General features: G+C 39.3%; 1 protein-coding gene and 1 non-coding gene across 2 annotated transcripts; one reads left to right on the top strand and one right to left on the bottom strand.

The window, feature by feature from the left end:
• The first annotated feature begins 42 nt into the window (after window positions 1–42).
• On the top strand, window positions 43–20858 carry LOC145496759 (sodium channel and clathrin linker 1-like). Its single transcript, XM_081476498.1, has 25 exons — window positions 43–309; window positions 1658–1728; window positions 2056–2093; window positions 2723–2795; window positions 3014–3069; window positions 3564–3687; window positions 4102–4173; window positions 4281–4331; window positions 5458–5523; window positions 6484–6554; window positions 7305–7395; window positions 7486–7577; window positions 10386–10472; window positions 11174–11264; window positions 12162–12260; window positions 12400–12471; window positions 14432–14506; window positions 14845–14993; window positions 15281–15393; window positions 15736–15815; window positions 16219–16355; window positions 17668–17727; window positions 18711–18789; window positions 19084–19179; window positions 20040–20858. The coding sequence occupies exons 1-25, from the start codon at window positions 258–260 to the stop codon at window positions 20334–20336; spliced, it is 2292 nt and encodes a 763-aa protein (XP_081332624.1). The 5' UTR covers window positions 43–257; the 3' UTR covers window positions 20337–20858.
• On the bottom strand, window positions 17089–17170 carry Trnas-gcu (transfer RNA serine (anticodon GCU)). The gene has a single exon. It is a non-coding gene; the product is annotated as a tRNA-Ser (tRNA).
• Window positions 20859–20978: the final 120 nt, after the last annotated feature.

Below are 20978 nucleotides of genomic sequence, written 5' to 3'. Positions count from 1 at the left end.
CAGAACTTGTTTATCTCAAGGTTTTGATTGGTTAATGGAAGATTAGGTTGCCAACAAAATGGCGTCCTTCGCAGCTGAAAGGAGTCAAAGTTTGCACCAAGATTTTGTCGTTTATTTCGAATCACATCGAAGTAATCCACTTTTCTTGAAGCAGACTTGATTGATAATGATCGTGCCCTCGTCCCTAGCAGCTTTCAGAGATTCCTAGCAGAATACTTTCCGCAGGATACTTTAATCAATCGACCTTGACCTTCGCGATGAATTCAAGTTTACGTGATGAAGATTACATCAAATTTCTACAAGATCAAGGTACACTTAATTGTTGGTTTGATCTCTAGAAGGAAGCATTTATGAAGCCATGATTAGCGTACAACTTTGTCTACAGTGAAACGATCGATATCGCTAGCCCACGGCCACCTGTTGATATGTTTATAATTCATGAGAAAACGATCGATTATGAAGTTATCAAATATTAAAGCTTATCGATAATGCTAATATAGAGATTTTTGGGGTATGGCGAAGCGAGTTAGGTCCCATTGTTAGTGAAAATGGTTTAAGATGTCATGTGCATACTTAAACGTTAATAACTTGTTATTGTAACAAATAATTTGAAGTCTTATAACCTTATTTACGATAAATGAGGGGTAACAGATGACAACTTTGATTTATATGTTTATGGCAAATCATAACTTACAACTTGGGTTGGATAAAGACATACAGCTGATTACTTGAATCAAAGAGATGGATCTATGGCACAGATTGCGCATCTTGAAAAGTGTGCTGACAATTTTTCAAGTTTGTCATTGTGCTGTTTGGTGTTGCCTCTAAATTGAAGGACCTCAATGAAAGCAAACAAAAAATAACAAAAACACTTAAGAGGTAATTTTCAAAAAGGAAACAACATTTTTCATTGTACAAAACATGTTTTGACATTCCAATGTCATCTTCAGTTGCAAATGTCCGACGGTTGTACGTTTGAATTTTCACTTAAGATGTAATAACAAAGCAAATAAATATTAAATGCTAGAGAACTAAGACAATCTGAGTTACTTCCCTAACTCTATGGATGCACGCTAAGGGGTAGGTATGTTTTTCAGGTTGCAGGTTGAAAAATCGACTTATACATTCGAATAAGTCTACATAGCTGGTAAGCCTGAAGAACACTCCAGTTAGCCTAAATTATATTAGCTTAGGTTGCTTGCAGTTAGCCTTTAAATTAGGGTTTATTCAACATCAACCTGAATAAAGAGATTGTTTTAACCTGCAACTTGCAACCTGCAAAATATACCTGCCACACACCAAGCACAAACCAATTCTTAACTCTTCTTGGACTCTGGTCATTGGTCTCTTTGTTAAAGTCGCTGATGATCGCACATAATTCACAGTCTGTCAGAGGTGATCACAAAGATTAGAACATGTTTGATTTTAAAGGGGCTATGATTTGTCAGGTATTTGTTTGATGTTACCTCTATTTTGAGGGAAACCTCAAATTGAAAGCAAACAAAATAGAACCAAAAACATTAAAGAGGTAATAACAAAGCAGAAGAGAACACAGATTGTTGCGATTAGGATAGTGGACAGTATTTGCTTGCTCCAAAGCAGCTGGCCAGGATGACCTTGGGTGTTCAGAGCTTTATATATTCACTTGATTTTGTAGTAAGGAGGCTTAATGCTGTACTTGAGGAATATCAAAAGAAATACCTGCCAGTAAAGGAACCAGATGTGAAGGTAAGGAAATATGACAGTAAAAATTATGATTTAATATTAGCTTTATGTAGGACAGTTTAGTCAAAGCAGCCAGTGATTATGGTGATTGTCATTAATTGAGTAACAAAATTAAATAATTTATTTGATAATAATTCTTCACCGATGTCAGTGTGTGGTGTTGCTCGGGATGAAGTTAAGACTGCCCTTATTCAATGTGATTTTCATGGCTATTGTTTTGACTCAGTGCTAGAAAATCATTTATAATAATTAATAATTATATTAAATTATAAATAATATAATATTATTATAATTATTTTTATTTAGACTTCATTATGCTTCTTTTGTCAGGGCACAGAACCACTTCCACCATGGATCACAAACTCCAGGTAAATCAGTTGTTGTGACTGCATTTTCAAAAAAGCCGACATTAGATCTACCTAATGTTGTGATCTGGGGTTCGTTTTGGGGGGTTAGCTGTCACCTCCCAGAAAAGAATGCCTGATGGCAGTTTAAGATCTACCATGCTCATTCAGCTTGTTGTTCCCACATGTATTCCACACCCATTGATTCTCATCTCACTGGTAAAAAGTTTACATTAGTATTGTTAGTTTATTCATAACAAAATTTCTCACCTTTTGAAAGTTTTTTTACGTTGTTAAAAGTAGGATTAAAATTGTTAAAAGTATATCTGGTTAGCTTTATCAACCAGGATTATATTGTGTCAGTAAAGATTTCTCAATCTTACCTCTGGGTTTTTGGTGTTAACTCCTCCTCGCCTCCCACCCAAAACGTTCCTTTGGAAATTTCAGTTATATTTGTAGCTTTATGGTTTTTGGAAATCCCTTCCCCCTCAGAGTTCCTAGTAAACTTATTGAGGGTGCTGTTGGTTACTAAATCTTTCCAGAAACAGCATATTTCCGTCATTCACCTGGCATCATGGCGACAGTGCCAACAAACCTGATTCATCTTGAGAAAAATGCTCTTAAAAGTGTACTTATTTGCTTCTGTTTTGTAGCATCCTATCTCCTCTTCTGGCAGAGTATGATAACAATATAAGAGTTTCCCAGGAGCAGGTGTCATTCTTGAAGGTAAGAGAAGATAAGAAAAGATACTTAAGATAAATTCTTACATGGAACCCTGAAGAATTAAGTACTGTACTATCTTTTCTTCCTTTACCAGTGTAGAAAACCATTCAACAAATTAGGAGCCAGAGTAAATCACTAGATTTGAAAATGGGTTTCATTGTTTGGTGTTGTAACACTGAAATCTGACATCTTAAATTTTGTTGACTTTGTTTGAATTTTAGGAGGAGTTATCATCCTTGAAACAGAAGACAGACCATGTTGTGCAGGAAAACACCAGGTACTTTGTATGATTTATGAATAATGGCATCGGACACTGATTCTAAGCAGATTCTTATTAATATACAACCTTGACAATTCTATCTTTTTGTCTGAAAATTATTGTAATGATATACTGTGAACTGCCCCTTATAAGCTCCCCTGTCTATAAGCAACCCTGGTGTTAGGCCCATCTACCTGTAAACCAAAAAATGCATTAATTTTTGGTTATAAGCCCTGCTTGGATATAAGCTCCCCTCAAGCTTTCATTGTTTTGAATTTGTTTTATTGTGATGGTTTAAAGCTTAATTACCACTAAATGAAAAGCCTATTTCGATCAACATGTGCAGCTATAGCTCGTTTCAAAATGGTTTTTTATTCTATTTATAAGCCCCCTCAGATATAAGCCCCTCTGTTTACAAGCCCATCTAAAAACCCTTGCAAAGTTGAATAAGCTCAGGGCTTACAAGCAGCAGTTTACAGTATTTTGTTAATGTTTTCTGAACATTTAAACAGGTTACATGAAGAGTTGAGAAGAAGCATTGAGGCACAAATGGACATTGTGCGGCAAGGAGAAGGAAGTGGTGTTGAAAAGGAAGTGATGGGGAACATGCAACACCAACTTCAGCTATTGTCACAGGTAATCTGCTATGGCTCTACAAGTTATTACATAACTGAGTTGAATTATTGTGTTTTCAAGAGAACCTCACAAAATGCTTAGGCTGCGGATACATGCACAACCTTTCCTACATGTAAGTTCTGTTGTATGGGGGACCAACCTGCTTCAAACACAACGGGTTTTTGCTGGTTTAGATAATCTGTCCCAATCAAATACTTATCTTTAATTATGGTAAATACTGGTTGTTTGGCCTTACTCTTTGGGGAAATGATCAACTTTCAGGTGGCTAGATTGGTTGAATGAGCAGTCTTTTGAGAAAAACCATATTCAATAGTTGTTGATTTGGGTGAAAAGACTGCTGAATATCAATCAACCATCTTTTTCAATTTAATATGTAATATTATTATTACCTGTATTATTATTTCAAAATTCAAGGAAAGAGACAGCTACGTTGAACTGTGGCAAAATGCATGCAGCGAACTGGAAAAGCTTCAGGAAATTGAAAGGGTATGTTACATTTTTTGAGTGGTGGATGATACCTCTCTGAACTTAATATTCCTTCAAAGAGGAAACACTAACAGCCACATTAAATTTGCTGTTTTTATCCATTGTAGGAGAAAGATGGAGACCTTAAAGCCAGATCAAGGACCATGGCAAGCTTGCAGGTAAATGAGAAGTTTATAATAAAAACATATATATACAATAATGTTTTGAATGAGCTTCACTGACTTGATGTGTAATAAATGAAAAATGTTCTTCAGATTTATAGTACAAAACTTTGTTGTTGCTAACAACTTGCATTATTTATATTAAACACTCAATGGCTGGTCCCTCAGCAAACCAGTTAATTTTCTTTTCAGAGAATCTCAGTGTTTCCCAAGGAGGGAACCAAGGGTAACATTGAGATTGTAGTGAAACAAAATTACTTGTGTTCCTCAGGGACCAGTCATCAAGTGATTTGTTATATAGTGCAGTGAAGACAGTAAAAGAATTTGCGTGCAATGGCACTTGTTAGTCAACATTTGCGGGCAACAGCGCACTGTTATCCTCTGAGGTCATTGATTTTGCAATGTTAAATGTTGTGTGATCTCCATGTTGCCAATGAGAGTGAACACTGTCGGGAAGATATTCCTGGTATATAACAATAATTAAGCTTATTACATGTGTGCACAATACAAACTGTGGAGGGGCAGTGGCCTCATGGTAAGTGTGCTCAACTTGGGATCAAGTGGTGAGGGTTCAAGCCCGGGCTGGGGACATTGTGTTGTGATTTTGGTCAAGACACCTTACTCTCACAGTGCCTCTCTCCACCCAGGTGCACAGCGAATTATGCTGAGGGTAACCCTGCTATGGACTAGCATCACATCCAGGGGGGAGTAGAAATATTCTTCGCCTCTTTATGCTACAGAAAGTAGGATAATCTCCAGCTTGATGGGTCACTGGGCTTGTATGCAGACAGTGCAAACTGATTCCCAGTTGCAGAAATTTAAGACTCAAACTTGAGTGCAACCATTGTGTACAAGCCCCTGACCTTCTCATTTCCACATCATTTTTACCATTGAGAAGCTTCACTCTCCCAGCCTCTAAATGAGCGAGTTTGACGTTTTCAAGTTTCTCTGGATAGTAGGCCCTCTCCTTTTTTTTTTTGTTTCACTTACAAGTCAATGGATTGCTGTTGGGAACTGTTTTCATGGGCAGCTTTCTTGTCTTTTAGTAATAATATCCCCCTTTTTTTTGGCTTGGCTTGAAAACTTGGTTGACTAGCCTTCATCTCTCTTAATTCAATTTCAGAATGACCTTCATAAAGCCAGGCAGTTTGCCGAGGAACTCCAATCAGTAAACAGAAAGCTAAGAATGGTAAGAATCCGAAACCTGTTGCAGCAAAAACGTTTTTTCTCTGTGTCCACTGATTGTCCTATCTAGCCAATCATAGGACAGCTGACTGGACCAATTAACCAATTAGAACTCATCTGTGACTTAGCACGGGAAGAGACGCAAGGACGAGAAAAGTAGCACAGTGCAAAGCGCGGGAGAAAACGCTCAGTTGCAAGAGCGCGTCCGAGAAGTCGTGTAATGGCAATGGCGGGAAGATGACGCTAAAAGTGAAAAAAGTCGTATACTGCCAAACACGGGAAACGCCGCATAGTGCTAAGCGGGGGAAGAAACGCTTAGTGCCAAGAGCGGGAGTAGACGCTTAGTACCAGGGGCGGGAAAATTTTCTTGGTGCTGGGCGCGGGAAGAGTTGTGCGATCCGATTTGCTGTCAAAACAGCGTTGTCTTGACTGGAAATCTGTAAACATCTCCATGCAAAACCTGTGTGTCAAACTGGTAACTAGACCAACTGTGGCACTTTTTCGGAGAAAGTTGAATCTTTGACAAAAGCGTCCGTTTGTTCATTGAGAAGGAGGTCGTTCACATATTTTGTAGAAGAAAACCTGTTAATTTTTAAATTGTTTTCAATCATCAGTGCGTCAATGAAACATACGTTAATTTGGCGTTGTTTATACTTTAGAGCCATTATTTATTAAAAATTCAATCTTTTTTCAACATTGCCGAAACGTGGGCAGATGTGATTCAAACTTAATATTTGATTGCGATTCATTTTTAATTGGCAATCCGTTTCATTGTAGCTATGAAACTGAAACATCCGAAAGTTTGCCGAGAAAATAACATTTACACCACAGCAATTTGTTAAAAATAGGTCTTGAGATGTTGAAGGACGACTTAAGCTCTAAAATGTATTAAAAGAGGTTATTTTAGTTTAAGGTCAGAGAACAAAAGAATAATAACGTCTCGTATTATGTTTTGGCATTTTAGGAACAGGAAAAATTTCTCACAACAGCTCAGACCCAAGATCAAGAAATCGATCAAGTCCGCGGTGATTTGAGGTTTGTGGATTTTTTTTTAATGGTTTCTTCAAAATCATGCCCCCGACGCAAAATTTCAGTTAATTAATTTACGTGGCTTCGAGCTAAACGACTAATCACACGCTTGCCGTGTTCAAAAGTACAAAATTTTAAAATCTACAGTTAGCTGATGCTTCAGTGTTTAAGAAGTGTTTTTAGAAAATAGACCAAAGAAAATACGCGCACTGATTGGTTTAAAATTGTGTTTCTATTATACAGACACAGAACTAGCAGGAGCTGTTGACGTAATGATGGCGCGAACGAAGATAATTTACATTTTGATGATCAAAGTGAACAAGTTGTTTTCACTTTTTTTTTGTCGAATTTTCTAAAAGAAATAGAAAACATGTTCTCCGCGTTTCTATCAAGTTCTAGAAACACACCTGGAAGTTTGGGAGAACTCGAAAAAGCTCTGGAAGCACTCGTCTGCGGCTCGTGTTCCCACAGAATTTATCGTTCTCCCAAACTTCCACTCGTGTTTCTGTGACTCGATCGAAACACGGAACGTGTTTTCTATTTCTTAATTGCTATTTTGGAGCTCCCGATTATTCTAGACAGGCTAAAATCGTCAAATAACTGCAGTAGCTTCTTAGCATTGATGAGGAGGAAAATAAGCTGATATTTGCAACTGATGTCTTACCAGTTTCTCACTAGTAATTATAAAGAATCTATGGCAGTTGGTAAAGAGAATTAACTTTTCAACCTGCACATGTTTTCTCTTTGTTCTGTCAGGAGATGCAAAGCTGAGTTAAAAAACTGCAAATCCCAGAACGAAGAACTTCGAAAAACGCTGGAGATAATGGAGGGACAAATAAGGGCTAGGGTAGGACCTCTGTACTCCGTGAAATAAGTAACTACTTTGGTCATAATCTTATTTCCAACAATAAACTAAACCTGATGTTTTAATTTGCAGGACAGGGAGAGAGGTGACGAAGTTAACAGGGAACAGTCTGTGGATACACGAGTAGAACAACTACAGACTGCGCTCATTGAACTTGAGTCAAGGTGCGTGTGTTTTCCAAGGCAGCGTCCACACTAAGACGGAGAAATTTTGTAAACGCCGCTTTATTTGTACGGTTAAGCTTACCGTCCACACTAATCCGTCACGAAAACGGAGCTTTTCGAAAACGCTCTTCAAACCGGATGAATTTGGAAACGCCTGCTTTTCGTTTAAGTGTGGGCGGAAAACACTTTTCAAAAACGATGACGTCACGATAATCACGTGATTTCCTTTCCCGAGTTTTCCTCAAACACACATGCAAAATGACCAGTGACTGTTGCGTTTTTAAAATCCTCCAGCGTAGTGTGGACGGAAAACATTTGATGTGTTTTCTGAGTGAAAACTCCGTTTTCAAATTCCTCCGGAGTAGTGTGGACGGGCCTAAATGAAATAACGCATGCTGTTATTTTATGAATTTCTCTCCAAACGTTAGCCATAGCAAAGAAATTGGGGACACCACGAGGCGGGCCCACGAGGCCAAGGAAAATAACTTTGACTTCAGTGGGATTGCTTGCATTCGAGCAAATCTCGCTTACACAATCGTCAATTTAACTGGATGCGCGCGCAGCTCGTATCGCCGCGATCAGTTTGTTACGTCATAACACTATGAGTAACAGCTGGCGCCAACAGGGAAAACCAGTCCACTTGTTTATAGCTAACCGCGCCATGTAAAATTTTTCCTTCTATACTACGCGAAGCACGTAAGGATGTTGATAGCAGTGTGTAGATCTTCACACTTTTTGAGTTATTTTTTTTTGTAAAAAAATACTTCTTAGTCGGCGCGTCGGGTATGTTATGAACGGGTCAATGGATGAGTGAGAGAAGTGTGTATGTCACACCAATCAGATTGGATCTACTATAAACAGCCAATCAAATTTCTTGTTGTAAAGGTAAATGGTATGTGAGAAGATATGATCCTGACACAGTTTAGAACGGCCATATTTATTCTTCTATAAAAGAGGAGGAAGTATTCATATATTGGGCTAACTTCGACATTTTCTATGGGTTAGAACGAGATGAGCCTTGAGGTTTGAAACAGTTCGTGAGTTAGTAGTATGCAAATGCAACGAGATGTTTTTATTTTCAGTTACAAAGGTAACTTGATACTTTTGTTTTTCACAAGGAGTAAATTCAATTAGAGGTCACGAATCGTCGCTTCTAGTTCTTAGGACATGTTTTAAAGGAGGCGAGACTATTTAGATTTGAAACAGTTCTAACATTTACGATAGTAAGTGCAGGTGACGATTGTTTTGTTCTTGTTGCATGCAAATATAACGAGATATTTGTATTTTTTAGTTACAAAGGGTAATTTGACACTTGTTTTTCACAAGGGAGTAAATTCAATTAGAGCTGACGAATCGTCACCATTCTTTCCCACGAGATATTTGCTATCTTTAGTTACGAATGGTAACTTAACACTTTTGTTTTTTATATGGCATGGGTCGCACTAGAGCGAATCTTTTTTGGTAGGTCCGAAAGTCCCAAAAATATCGGCACGGACCAATGTTTTTTCGGGTTCGTTTTCCGGTCGCACACCACACAACAAGGCTAAATTCTTGTGTAAACACTGATAAAACGCTTTTGGAAACGATGCTTTCCCGTGAAGGCATACTGTTCATCAATTTTCGTAAAAAACACGCAGTTGACATGTTTAATGAATTTTTGCTTTCTTTGGGCGATTTTGGAAAAAAATCTACCTGCCCCACCCAGACACTACGGCGTCTTTGATCTTTTTGGTCCACTAACTAATTGTTCCAAATTCTGCTCGTAGGGGTCGCATTAGGAAAAGCTCCAATTTTGACCCAAATTTTGGTAAAACAAACAGAATTCGCTCTAGTGCGACCCATGCCAATGAGAGTAAATTCAATTAGAGCTGACAAGTTATCGGCTATTGTTCCCAGGATATTAAACAAAAAAGCTTCATTTCTGGATGGTTTTTACGTCTCTGCAGTAGCAGTTTCTTTTTATTTGATGGGCATTTTATGACATCCTTTTCAGTCCGATATTTTTAAAGGTTAAAAGTATCAAAATTGCTCAAATGTTCTTTGAAGACTGCGTGGCACCAAGTTAAAGTGCAATTCAATTAAATCAGACTTTCAATGTGTCAGAGAGGCTTTTTTCTCTTTCTTTCCATTTTCGGTGAAGTAGTGTTGTCGTGTTGTGTTGTGTTGTGTTGTGTAAAAAGGGTAAACTTACGACTCGTATAAAATGCGAAAAGGTCTCTAACTTTTGAGCAAAAATTCTTCTTGGGGGTTGGAAGGGCTATGTGATCGGTGAGTGAGTTATGCATGTACGCGTGTCACACAAATCACAGTGTGGGTTGTATCAAAGAACGAATCAAAGAAAAAAATTAAGATGGTATCTACATTAATCTGGAGACGTGTCAGATTACTGTAGTTTGTTCAGTCAAACATTTTATGGCTTACTATTTAGCTATCTTACCATTACCGATGTAACATCGTATGTACATCATAAATTCCCAGTTTCTTTCTTGTTATACATCGCAACCAAAAACACTTGTCAAACCAAATCATTACTGTAAACAGCTCCATGAATGCTCCTATCTCCGAGACTTCACAAAAAAATAACTCTTGCACGCCTTGCGTGCCTATGTTTTTTTTGCTCGTTTGGTAGTCTCCTTCGCAGCCGTTATTAGGGTCGTCACGCAGTGGGGGAGAAGCGTTGCGTGACGACCTTAATAATGGCTGCGAAGGAGACTTCTCGTTTTGGAGATTAGAAATAATCTGTTCTTCCCAGAACTGTTGTACATGAGGATTGGTTTCATCGTTCTAGATTTGTATTCTTTTTTACAGGCTTTCCGCAACACTCAAAGAAGTCGGACGCCTCCGATCAGAGAAAGCGGAGTTGGAAGAAAGATTGGAGGTTTTACAGAAAAGAAGGTATTTTACGGCATCTGCAAATATAACACATAGATATAAACGTAGCCAGTTTTCTTGGATAATTCTGTCCAAGGGGAAAAGACGCAGTGAGGTTTACCCTGTGTAGAGAACCAACCCGTGAGACAAGGCCAGACTACAACACCGGGAACTACGTGCCCTACTCTCTACTCATTAGAGCTCTTGCGTGTTACATAAGGTGAGGTAAAATCTGCGTCGGGCCAAGTAGTCCACACCGCCGGAGCTTATCCCGGTTTCCGTAGCGCGAAACGACTAGGATGGGATGCTAGTCCATCGCAGGGTAATGCCCCATCTCCCTTTACCCATTCATACACTTGGCTGTAGAAAGGCACTGTGAGCGTAAATTGTCTTGCCCAAGGACACAATACAATGACCCCGGCCAGGGCTCCAACCTAGACCGCTCGAGTCCAGCGCGCTAATCATCAGGCAACCGCGCGCGCAAGTGCTTACTTTACAAAATGCGAAGTATCGTTTCCGTTAATGTAATTGTCTTGTCCACCAAGGCAATACAAGCTCAATGATACTGCAAACTAATAAACCCCCATGGCACAAATATTCCTAACTGTAAAACAAAGTGCGCCATAGCTGCTAAAAGAGGATAGTACGACGCGAATAAATAGTCACTAATTTTCATCTTTCTCAGTTCTTTGTGATTATTTACAAGAACATTTTCCGCTGTTTAGTGCTGAACAGGAGCAGCGTGAATTTGAAGCCATCTCCCATGTGAGGGACAGTGTTCAGATGGTGGAAAATGCGATTCTGGAGAGAGATCAGGTGTGTGTGAAAATAATACAAACATGAAACCTTTTTAAAAAAAAGAAACTGGAGATAAACTGGAGTAAATGTCGGCACACACGAGCGACTAGTCCTTGCGACCCTTCTTGCATGAAGGTTTTGAGGGAAAAGTCACCTTAAGGTGATTCCTTAGTATTGCATTGTGCATCCCTTCTGCGCACGATTTTCGCGTCATTAGCGCGCGTACAGGAGCGCGTGCTCGTACCAAGCGTAAGAGATTTCCCTCAAACTAAGCTCGATAACGAAATAAATGCTCCTTTTCTCTTAAACGAGCACGGTGACCCCCACCTTTTATTTCACAATTTCAATGAGAACAATATCCTCAATAACTGAGAAAAAAATTTGGGCTATTTTTTTGGCAAATGAAATAAATACTACAGAGGGAGACATAAAGGGCCCAACAGCACATGTCCAAATTATGTTTCCTTTTAAGGATAAAAAAAATGCAGGGTATTTGAAGACATTTTTTCTGGGACGTAGATGCATAAACAATCGCAGAAAGTCAAACCCTGTGTGATATAACACGCTGCATTGAAAAATAATCGAGCTTGTTTGTTACGCACGGAGATTACCAAAAGTACCTAAATAACCGTATTTGTCAGCATTGTGGCGTGGAAACAAGCACGGTGACCCTCTCTTTTTACTACGTTTTTAATATCTCCTTGTCCAGTAACAACAGCATACCAAATTTCAACAGAAATCTATGGCGGGTTCTTTTACTAGGGAATCACCTTAATTCAAACCAGTTTGAATTTGTTGGACAAGTCGGAGGGACCAAAATTTAGTGAAATGTTTCGTTTTGCCCAAATGAATGTAACTTTATTGCTTGTATGTTTCCACGGCAACAAAAGGTAAATAGCCTTATCTTGTTTCCAGGCTCTTGTCCGCGAGCAACAGAAAACGCAAGAAGTGAGCAGACTACAGGAAGTCATCAATAAAATACTGAGAGAAGCTGGGAAAAGAACAAGAGAGGAGGTACAATGTGCTTTTTTGTATTAATGTTTACAATGTTGCAAAATATGAAATTCATTCGTTAAGCCACTAACGGAGAGCTCTTTTTAATAAATGTAATGTGTTATGATGATTTATTGACTTTGGCGATATTTCTTGCTAGGTGGATTCTGTTCGGAACCAATGCAACAAAAATATCCAGAAATTAATGGAGGAGATGCACTTCCTGGAAATGGTGAGTACGAGGGAGGTAACATTCTGATGAATTCTAGTCCAAAATCAGATCAGTGCTAGAAATTTTCTAGTAGATTACTCCCTCGAGCGAGAATTTTCAGCCTGCATGCTAACTCGGGCTCATCAAAATTCAAAGGCCGCTGGAAAGTAGAGACTTAACGGTAAAGTAATTTTAAGTGCTGGAAATCAACTCAAGTATTTTCTTCTGAGCGTCAGGAAATGGGAGATCACAAGAGGGAAACGAGGTATTCGAACCCAGGACCTCGGATTAGATCACCGTTTGCTCTGTGTCCTCTGCCGACTGAGCTACGAGGCCAGTCGGGAGCAGGTCCTGTCAGTTCGTGGGTAGTTACAGCAAGGTAGATATTTAAGTGTACAGTTGTGAATGCAATGTTACTCCCCGCAACACTGAGATTAAAAGCTGGAAAGTAGAAATATTCTAGAAAATATACTTTAAAGTAAATTGAAGTGTTGATTTCCAAGTGTTGGAAATCTGAATTTCATCATGGTTCCCTCATGCGGCATTTGTTACCAAGGACATGGAAAGATGGAGATCTCTGTGGGACGACCAATGTTTCAATGTGAACTCAAAGGTTTAAAAGGCAAGTCGGTTCTTCACGCGGCCTTTGTCTGCAGACGAACCTGCTTTATCGAATTATAAAGTTAACCTAATTACTAGTATGGGGGCTTATATAGGTATCTTAACTTGAGAAACAAAATACTCATGCTTTGCTCGAAAATGAGCGAGGAATCGCGCTCGTGAACAGCAGCCAAAAGTTGTTTTTCTATTCATGTATGAATTGAAATATCTTATTGTCCCTCAATTTCAGTTTCCATCGAATGTAATAAATTATCCTTGCACAGATTACTGTAATGTATGCATACTAATTATGAAACCAGTTTATTTGTTGATGACATCAAATATATGCCAGAAGCATTGAAATCCTTGTTGACATTTTCCCGATAAGACGCGGTAGAGACGGTTTGTGCTAAAACCCACAGAACTAACTGCTTTTAGTCGAGTTGTTTTTTCACGATATGGAAAAATCTCCGCCCCGGCCAAGAGATAAGAGGTGGATCTTTGAATATTACCCGGTAATTTTGCTTTTGTTTCCGTTTATGTCCTGCTGAATGCTGTAGGAGTGAATTCGTTATTATTTTATGATTGTAGTAACCGTTCGCTTGAGTGATCTCGTAATTGTAGTTTTGTTTCGCGTTTGCCGAACGTAAAATTTCAACATCTATATATAATACTTATTATCTTTCTACCTTAGAGGTTACTTTTCATTTTCATGTTTTTTGCCCCAGTCGGTGAGACAATTTATCTTCTTGCGGCTAGCGTTTTCAGGTCATTTACATAATTGCAGCTGGTTTAGTCAAGACCCATTGAACGTATAACAAACACACAGACTTTGTTATGTATCCAAACGCATCGACCTAATGTCATGTCTTACTCGATTAAATTAAAGTGCACATAAACCAGTTTCTTGGCTGACCTATTAGTTGACTATCGTAAAGTTCGTTTTGCAAGCGAACGGGTCAGAACTTAGATTGCTTCCATATTTACAGAATTTTCGTCGAGCTGCGTACGCGCAATTGTCGCTGAGCAGCAATCGTTGTGGAAATTCATCTCCTTTGATTATTTTGTCAATTGAAATCCCCGTAGAGAAGTTTGTTCTCACAGTATTAGTAAGGTTTTGCCGGCCCCACTCTTTTTGATGCTTTAAAAGGCATCAAGAGTTATCGATGCGGCATATTTATTGCGTGACACGCTTCGGTGAGAATGTGCTGTCACGTAGTGTAGAAAGCACTACTCTAAGCAGCAGATCTGGGGCTTTTTCAGAAGAAGGAAGCACTAAATTACGGAAACGACTTCCCTCTGCATCGCTGAACGCTAGTATTTGTAGCAAGCTGTAGTAAGAAATGTCAGCTATAAACTGTTAAAAAATTTGTTTTCACAGGAAGGAGCGGAGAAACAGGCTCAGTTAGAAAGATCACTCAGGGAAAAAGCTGCGGTGGAAAAAGAACTTGAAAAGGTCAGCTTCTCGCCGCAAGGCGACTGTCTGTCATGAAAATAATGATACTTTTACGATTAATGGTTAGTCGAGTAGGCGAGCACGCGAGCGTGCAAGCGCGAAGGTCATATCACACGAGGAGACGCGAAGCGGGTGCGGAGAAAAAATTTGTGCGAGATGAATTTTTCGCGTCCTAGCGTGTAGGCTCGATTTTCGGCTCTTTGTTCGCACATCGTCTGGACAGCGTGCTTACTCACTTGTCTAAACCCAGAGAAGAGAGACGTTTAGATCCAGAATTGCTGTTTAGAATGTGGCCCAGATTCCTTACTATGACTTCTTCTTTCTGCAATGTTTTGTAGTTGTATCAAGAGGGACCGTCCGAGATTGCGCGGACAGGAATGACCTTCGGCGAGTTACAGAAACGGACCGGTCACGCCGAGAGAACCCGGGACGAGGCTTTAAGGAGAGTAGATAGCCTCAATTCGACGCTCAAGAAAATAGAAACCAAGTAAATACTCAGCTCAGTTTTGTGTTTCTGTTGTAAGACGTTGCACAAACGCAAGTGTGATTTTGCGAAAGGTGCCGGTGTGTATGTTATTTTGAAGTTTCGCGTGAGCTGTAGAATTTTAGAGATTTTTAGAAGTCTTTTTTGTACCAATAAGTTTTTGTGGTTGTTATCGAGTAGCCACGGCGTTGGACGGTTAATCCAATGTTCTCTGCTCGTGTGGGTTTGTACACAAACGTGGTACTCAAGTTTTTTTGTTTTTTTTTTTTTGGCTTGTTTTTTACTCATAGACATGAACAAGAGAAATCTCAGGCTGTCTCGGAAATTAGCGAACTAAGAAGAAGAATAAAACAACTTGAGGAGGAAAATGAGGAAATGTCAGACAACAGACTTCAACTGATAGGTAAACCACTTTATTTCCCTTTACTTATTTGCTGTAAATTAGACCTCCGTGCCAGATCATACCGTGAGTGTGCTAGCTTGTACCGCACAAACAGGAGATAACATTTTTATCATCTCTTGGTTATTGTTTTGTTTTCAAGGTTTGGATTTTCGCCATTTTGCGTAATGCTTAGGTTGTAATTTTGTGATTTTTTCCTCTGGGCTAAGGTTCGATGTGTGCCTGTCATCTGAGGATGAATTATTATGTTTTCGAAATACTTACGTTTCTTTTCCGGTAATCGAATTTTCTAATTACGATGAAAAGGCGAAAGTGTCCTGTTTCCTGTTTTCTTGGTCTTCACAGATGAAATAGACAAGCAAAAACGCGAACTTCTGTCCGCCAGACAAGCAAAAGAAGCTGCTGAACACCAGTGCACTACAGAGGTATTTAACGGGAAAGTTGTGTTTTGTCTTGTGTTGTTCCCCGCTTTAGCATGCAAAGTTGTACAATATTTAAATCAAATCAATATTTAGGTCTCCTTTTACTGAAAAGCGTGACTATTGTCTCAAATATTTTTTGCCTTGGTTTTTCCGATTCCTTTTTGTCTAGTTTTCAGAGTATTCAAAGTAGACTCTGGCCCATCCTTTGTATGTGCGGCGTTTTCCGGCTGAGAAGTTTGGGAAACCAACGGAAACATGAAATTGAAAAACTGACTTTTCTAACAATAGCCGTTCTTTTGATCACTCTCCGTTGTGTTAGCTATGGCGTTGAGATTTACTTTCTACTTTGATATCATCTTCGGCCGTAAAGATGTGATTTAATCGTCCGCTGTCCTGTTACTTGCAGGTAGCATCGCTTAAACAACAGCACGAGCTACGTGAAAGAGATTTTGAATCGCGGCTGCGCAATGTCGAGGAGATGAACAGGCAGTCAGTAAACGAACTCAGAGAAATGCTAAATGGACAGCAGAAACTCGGAGCTCAGTAAGTCTAACAAAATAAACATGAAGTGTTAAGTATGAAATCTTAGCGTAAATAGATCAACGTTTTAACTTATACTGGAAATTACTTCGTGGACGGAAGACAGGAAGGCTTGTTGGTAACCACTAATACATGCAATTTTGGATTTCCTTTTCTTTGTTTCACAATAATTGTCCACATTCTCGGGTTTTACTGCGCCTTTCAATAACATACGGACTCTAAAATTCAAAGCTCAACAGACAAATGCGTTTTTCGCTACCGTCAATCAAATGTTCGGCGGCTCCTCCCAGCTTCCGTCCACTGCCGAGTGCGCGGTAATCAAATCGCTGAGCACAGTTGAGACAACGAAACATTGCTCGGCAGTAGTCTGAAGCTGGGAGGAGCCACCGAACATTTGATTGATGATTTGATTTGTCGGTTGAGCTGTGAATTTTATTAGAGTCCGCATGTTATTGAAAGACGCAGTAACTGATGAAAGTAAAAAACTGAGTAAGTAACTTGAGTAGCTGTTTTTGGTGAGGGGTGGAATTTTGGATTTGTTTCCTTTTTTAACAGTAATTGTCTTCTTTCTTGCCCGCTCATTGGCTAAGTTAGAGTACATGGCTAACGCCTTCCTCTCAAATGCCCCAAACTTCTTTGGACAAACCCTAAAAAAGACTTAGGTCAATTTGTTAAATCTTTTTTCCTCTTCTTAACAGAGATGTAAAAAAAAAAAACTAAATCCAAAATTTACTTTCGACGAGGATGGGATTCGAACCCACGCGTGCAGAGCACATTGGATTAGCAGTCCAACGCCTTAACCACTCGGCCACCTCGTCACCTGGAATATTACTGTCGCGCAATACGTACAAATTACTTGTTAACATGACGGCATACAAAGGTTCGGCGTTGACCCTTTCGTTCGAAGCGTCGTGAAGACTATTAAACCTGACTGGTTTTAATTTATAATTCTCGGAAGCCAAAGATAATTTCTTTCTTAGTTACGGGGGCTGTTTTCCAGCGTCAAACAGAACCCACTTGCTAGAAAGCCGGTTAAAGCTTACTCACGATTTAAAGTTTGTCGAGGGTTTTTTGAATATCTCTTGACCAAAAAAATGGTTTTATTTCTTACTACTGGTATTTTCTTGCTAAAACAAAATTGTATTTAGAAAATTGCTTAAACTATATTACAAATCTGAAATCAAAATCGGCCCAGGTCTTTTAGTCTCACAACTAAGGATTTATGCGAATATGTTCTAAAGTGGTAATACATTTTTTTTTTTCAAGTGGTAATACACGGTAAAATGATTTTTCATTGCTTTGGTTGATTTGTTAGGTGGAAAGAGGAATCAAAAGCGGTAACACAGAAGTTCGAGCAAACAGTTAGCGAGTTAAGGTGAGAGTTTTTCGTATTCAGCCTTGTTTTTCTTTGGAAAATGCAAAAACCTGTTATGACGCGAACTTCTTGTAAAGCCGTGAAAAATTTCCATAGCAACTTAAAAGTCACGTCGGTTACGCTAGAGCATTTGCGTATTTCAAAGAAAACGTTGTCGAATTTTAATTCAGGTAAACTTTTGCTCCAACCTTGTACTTTTGTGAGTTTAAAGTAAAAACCATGTAAAAACTGTGAATAATTTGACAGGTAAACAAGGTTTATCACACTCAATACTTTTTAAGCCACTTTCCAACTTTTGACGACCTGCCCCTTCTTAGAACATCGTCACGTGGCCTTGTCAATAAAAAAAACCGGAAGCAGAAAGTCCTGGTTCTGGTTTGATCGTGCACGTGTGTTCAAGTCCAATACTGGCTTCTGGACATGCGTAGTGAGAGTAACCGCTGTGACAAATGTTTGTTCACCTTTTGATTTCTCCCAGAGGGCTCGATACTTGAACCTAAAGGATTGCGGTCTCTTGCAACAAGATTGACGTTTTGTGGATTTCTGAGCCTGATAAAACATGAACTCCTTCCATTTCATAGAGCGGTTTTCAACTGAGTGTCGAAAGTAATCAGGCAATTACTTTGGTTTTGGTTTTGGTTTTGGTTTTGGTTTTACGACGGTTTGAGATTGGCTGAGTAGTCTAATTGGTAAGTAATTGGTTTAGTTTTGGTTTTACGACACTCAATTGAAAACTGCTCTAAACTTAAAAGGTAGTGAAAGTGCATAAGCAGGAGCTTTCAAGCGAAGCAGAGCGAGCAGAAGTCAAGCGTGCGTCCATTCGCTTCTCGCATGATCACTCTTCGCTCGTGCGCTCCGCGATCTTAGAAAATAAAAACGACGCAATAACGTTCATCCAAGTGGCACCAAAACCCCAGGTGTAGAGTCTTTTAGACGTTGAATAGCCAAGCGAGTAAAAGGAATTGTACTATCTTCTTCATCAGACAAGAAATTAACAAGCAGAAGAGACGAAATGATGAACTTAACAGTCAGGTGAACGAAGAACGACAGAAAAGGGAGCAGGTATGAACAGCCAAAAAAATAACATGCTGTGAACTTCCGAAAGGAACGATCCTTGAAAACTAGGGAACTCAGCTTTAATTCAACTTTTTGGAAAATAACAATGGAAAATAACAGATATAAGGGCAACACGTCGAGTAGTCTGCGTTATATCTTGTTTTTTTGTTATGTTTATAGAATTGTCTTCCTAATGAATAAAAGTTGGACGATACTAAAGAATGGTACAAAGAAATGCGGTAGTTCGTAATGTGGTGTCTAATTCCTGGTTCCTGTAATTTCTTGCTCGTGTTTTATTAGCTGGAGTCCAAACTTTCTTCGTCAAAACTGTCTCAAGAGAAACTTCAGAGTATGGTGGTCGATGCTGAAACGAGGGCGGATGCAGCCAGCTCTCAGGTGAGGAACAAGTTTTACCTCTTTTTCTTTTCTATGATAATTTTTCTCTCCACTTTGTATCGTTACTTGGTCATAAATGTCGTTCCACACGAGGGGTCTTATCGTAAGAACATTATGAACTGTTTCTTGTTAAATGTAATAACAACACATCAATGTATATTATAGGCAAGGAAGCCTAGAGAAGCCAATAAGGCTTATGTGAAGGACTACCTTAATACTTAAGTCTTAACATGAGAGGAGACATGTTACAGGGGCATGACGTATGAGCAAGTATCAGCGAACCCGAACGAGATGTCCAAGGAGGCTGGGACCTCGTGAGAATGACTCGTAATTTTTCTCCCTGCTAGTTGTCCCTGTAACCTGATCCGCAACTCCTTTGCTTTTAGGGCCGTGGAAAATAATTGCCACCTGTCACGATAAAATGTTTCGTTTGCTTCTCACAAGTCGCTCTTGAACGATTGTCACTATCTGTGCATACTGCATTCTTTAGATTTCTTAAAAGTGCCTTGTGTAATTCTTGAATATAGAACCGCCCTTAGCTTGAAAATGACTGCAAGTAATTTCACAGGTTTTTATTTATTTATTTATTTTGTTTATTTATGTATTTTGTTTATTTATTTTTGGCGGGGGAAGGTGGTGTTTTGCAAATGAAAAAAAGTGATTTCAAACGTAGTCAGCTGTAAATACAGCCGCCTATATTTTGTTTATTTGTTAGGCCATGTTTTTGTCCCGTCAAAATGTCGTCGCATTTTCTTTAATTAACCTCTTAGAATATGTTTCTTTTTCTCTGATATTAGAATGGGCCTCGTACAACGTTTATCACAAGTTTACTGAAGTTACGGTATTTTCCTCTTTCACAGGTAACGACGCTTCTAAATCGCGAAAGACAACTCTTACAGGAAAGAAAACTGCTAAGCCGTGAATTCGAGAGACTTAAATTAGAAAAGAGTCGGCCTGGGTCAAACAGAATCCGGGAACCTCCTCAAAGACTCTCAGACCTGCTGAGCACTGCAAACGCGGGCGCACCTATTCATGAGCCTGCAGTTCGTTTGGACTTGATGTCTCCGAGGGAAGATGGCGGTTTCTCGCGAGAGCTTGACGGCATCGGTTCCAAAACGGCTCTCAACGGGATTTCGAGAGACAGAGTCATTCTTTGATGAAAGGAAAAAAGTTTAGTCTTGCTGTAAATTACGAACCTCGCTACGCTAAGTCTGCACCGCAATAACAACACGGTGTAGATTGCTATCAATCAGTTGAACTTGTTTGCTTCCAAGAAAAATGTGGAGGTTATAATATAGGTAGAAATATACGAATTGTGAACCCTACAGTAATCGTGTTCGTTGTATTAGTGAGAAAAGAATATCCCCTGCAAAAATGACCATTGATACCTATTTATGCCTATTTAATTATATCAAAGATATATATCAAAGATATACGCTGTAAACCAAGACTGCATGACTTGGTAGGGTATGGCCACCATGTTGCGCGATGTTGTCGTCGTTCCTCGTCGCTATCCATGCCGCTAGCCAGTTTGACCATGAGAAAAGAGTTGCATGGGTTTTTATTTCTATGCATGCATGTGATCCTGTTCCTATACTTATGGTGCTCCGCTTGGCGGACCTTCGGCCCGCCCTAGTTCCACTATAAACCACTTCGTTTACGATTCTTAAAGAGTCCAAGGTCGACAGCATTCATTTTAAAAATTCTCCATCCTTTTAAATATCCTAGATTTAAAGTGATCTCTCTCGAATAAATGAAAATTTCGTACAGCAACTGTCTGCCATGTTCACTTGCCGAGA

Source organism: Orbicella franksi, chromosome 9, assembly GCF_964199315.1.
Source record: "Orbicella franksi chromosome 9, jaOrbFran1.1, whole genome shotgun sequence".
In the NCBI taxonomy this organism is placed as follows: Eukaryota; Metazoa; Cnidaria; class Anthozoa; order Scleractinia; family Merulinidae; genus Orbicella; species Orbicella franksi.
This window is presented reverse-complemented; position numbering and strand designations above follow the sequence as displayed.